This window comes from Brachyhypopomus gauderio, chromosome 1 (genome assembly GCF_052324685.1).
Source record: "Brachyhypopomus gauderio isolate BG-103 chromosome 1, BGAUD_0.2, whole genome shotgun sequence".
Lineage (NCBI taxonomy): Eukaryota > Metazoa > Chordata > Actinopteri > Gymnotiformes > Hypopomidae > Brachyhypopomus > Brachyhypopomus gauderio.
Genome location: NC_135211.1, coordinates 29481239 through 29484518, shown reverse-complemented (window position 1 = coordinate 29484518; position 3280 = coordinate 29481239). Strand labels below are relative to the sequence as shown.

At 48.9% G+C, this 3280-nt stretch overlaps 1 protein-coding gene across 1 annotated transcript in view; it reads right to left on the bottom strand.

Annotated features, from left to right (window-relative positions):
• The window catches only part of rnf123 (ring finger protein 123), a 77803-nt gene extending 74858 nt beyond the window's left edge, over positions 1-2945 (bottom strand). Inside the window, exons 1-2 of the mRNA XM_077013576.1 lie at positions 2838-2945; positions 419-607 (exon numbers count right to left, since the gene is read on the bottom strand). Coding sequence (XP_076869691.1) covers positions 419-607; positions 2838-2945 — 297 coding nt within the window. The remainder of the gene's footprint in view (positions 1-418; positions 608-2837) is intronic.
• Positions 2946-3280: the final 335 nt, after the last annotated feature.

Below are 3280 nucleotides of genomic sequence, written 5' to 3'. Positions count from 1 at the left end.
GCATATTTATTTCAGCATAACCTGTGTCAGCGTTTCCCTGACATGAAATGGGGAATAATAACACACAAGGGACTGGCAGTTCCAGAAGCTTCCGCCTCTCATCTTCAATGTTTCGTCAGTACAGTAGCCTGTGCTCTTGTGTTCTCGTTTTAAATTAATTCAGGTCACACAATTCCAACAAATGCGTCAACGATGACGTTTCCTCTGAGGAATGTATCGTTCACAATAAAGAGCTATTAACGGTGGCCGATACTGCCACAGTAGTTCCACTTTTGTCCGCAAATCAAACGTTCAAGTTTACACAGTGGAATGTCTGGGTTTTTAAACAATTCGATTAAATAATCCAATTTTAGGAATCCGTTGGCGGCAGTAACAGTAACACCTGAAACACGCAACCAATCAGGCGGCTCCTACCCACCTGAGCCAATCGGCGCAGCAGCAGCTCAGCCGAGGGGCGGTGCCAGTCCAGGAAGATCTCGGGTACCAAGGTGATGGTCATCTCCAGCACGCGTAACAGGCTGACGGACAGGTCAAAGCATGTGGCACACACCTTCAGCTGCCTCGTGTCCACGAAGTTCCTCTCCGGGCGCTCTGCTGCCTGCTGGATCTGCCAAACAACGACTTGTTACAGGTCATGACCTGCAGATCAGAGGAGCCCCACTCTGGATATCCCCCGCCCTGCCCCTGTCACACTGGAGATCTACCCACGAGGCTCTGACACACCTGCGAGCCCCTGAGGGCTGAGGGGTATGGTAAAAAGGTAAAATCATGATGAAACATTTTCACAATGCATGTGTCACAGTCTTTTGTGGGTGAGGTGATTTCTCATTAGATATGGAACACACAATGTACCAGCAAAACAGGCTGTCACACTTCAAAACACACATTAAAAAGGCTATTAAAAAGAAGGACATAAAACAAGAGTCTGATACCGGTGTTTTACACAAATAAACAAAACAACAAGGTATAGGAGGGGAAATTATTAAAAAGCCAATAATATTAAGAGAGCTGTGAGGCTAGTTCCTTGCTCACAAGACACACCTGAGACCCTGAGACACGCCCCTGAGACCCTGAGACACGCCCCTGAGACACGCCCCTTGAATGGCACTGTGCAGTTTTACTCTGACAATGTGACAATGACAGCATCTCATCCCTGAACAAATGGACAAGATGTGCAGGATCAGATGGGGTCCTATTCTAGAACAGAGTTGAGTGCATTACGTTCTCTCACTCACTCACTCACACACACACACACACACACACACACACACGCCAGTTTACAGCTAATGGGAATGGATTCCAGAGGGTGAAATGTAATGTACACTTTGGAGCCTGAGAAAGCATTTATGCTCAGAATATTTTTTTTTGCCCTGAGACAAGCAGATGTCTAGAATACCGACATATTCCACTATCTGTTCCAAGAAATCATGGCGAGCTTTCATTTCCAGTATCACCCAAATGAAAACCACACTGCAAATGGTTTGCACCAGAACCTACACAGTGTAACTGCTATGCTCCAAAATAATATGACACCATATGCGGGGCCCGCCTTATTATTTCTCATCCATCCACACACCACATGCAGCGTCCACACCGCACACCCCACGAGCCAGTACTGGAGAAGACGTCAGCAGGCAGCTTCCCCGTCCCCATGAAGATCAGCTCCTCCTAATTTAGGGGGATCGTCAGAGATTAAATCCTTCCCCAAGAGCTGGCCAACCTTCAGGCCAGGCCGGCGACCTTCAAAGGTCACGGGGCCCGAGACACCAGCGTGCTAACACCTGGAGAGGAGCTGACTGCTCTTCCCAGTCCCCCACCGGTGCTTCATTCCCTGCCATTATGGACGAGGGAGAGTCGCTCCCTCTGAGCGCAGCTCAGGAGACCCTGGGGCTTTACCTCCCAGTAATGACCCAGCGGAGGAAATGGGCGGCCAGCAGGACTTATTTTCACCTTTTAGATCTGTGGTCTCAGCTGTGCTGCTTTCTATCCAGGGAGCAAATTATAGTTTTGAGAGAGGTGGGAGGAAAAGGGTATGAGGACGTGAACAAAGCCAAGAGCTGCAGGGACACACAGAGGTGTAGGGTCACCAGAGAGGTCAGGGGGGGTGTAGGGTCACCAGAGAGGTCAGGGGGGGTGTCGGGTCAACAGAGAGGTCAGGGGGGGTGTCGGGTCACCAGAGAGGTCAGGGGGATGTAGAGTCACCAGAGAGGTCAGGGGGATGTAGAGTCACCAGAGAGGTCAGGGGGGTGTAGGGTCATCAGAGAGGTCAGGGGGGGGTAGGGTCACCAGAGAGGTCAGGGGGGTGTAGGGTCACCAGAGAGGGGCCATGGAGCAGGGGTGGGATTATTAGGCAGTGTTTGCATGCACATTTGATGTGGCACAAGCATGGCAAAAAAACCAAATGGTAACGCATACGGAAAAGGCTTGTTCCTGTTGTACATATTTACAACAGAAGTGAACAAGACTGTAAATGGACAGTGCGACATAACAATTGGACGCTCAGTTTGCAGCAGCGAAATGCACGCTCGAACCCGCCACTGGGGACGCTGGTCACACCGCTGATACCAACAATTTTCGCCATGTTTCGATGAGAACTCATTTGAATGCAAATGCCACTTCTGAAGCTGTGATTGGCTAAGCCACTGTAGAAGCAACGTGCATGTCAGTAATGACCGTGTGCAGGACAAAACACACTGAACTATTTTAGGTTCTGCACCAGCAGTCATCTCTGAATTGAAAAGCAAAGGACAGATTCAACTGTACCAGCAGAGCTGCTGGAGATGATTTGAATCACAGCTGACACAGAGTGGCTCAAAACCAAAACCAAAGTCCCTTACCTCTTGGATCATGCCGATGAACTCGGAGAAGGCCCAATTGAGCTGGTTGAGGACGCTGTTGAGGAAGCTAGCGGCCATGTCTTTGTCTCGACTCAGCAGCTCGGCCATGTGCTTCTGCAGCAGGAGTGACGGACAGGGCTCTGCACCCAATCAGAGAAGGAAAAGTGAACCAAAACAAACTAATTAATAAATAAATGACCATCACACATTGGGTCCGCCCACAAACACGTCTACAAACACAGCCAATCGGCCCTTGAAGCTCCAAGTATCTTCATCACCATCACCACCGTCAAATGGCTCTGTAATGCCTTCAATGTGATGATAATCATTTATTTAATATCTGCAAAAAAAGAGTTTAGAAGTAGCTTGGATCCTTTAAGCTGCACAGTAGATTAAAGATTTAAGCTCTCAATTGCACATGGCATCTCTCTTCAGTTCAGTAA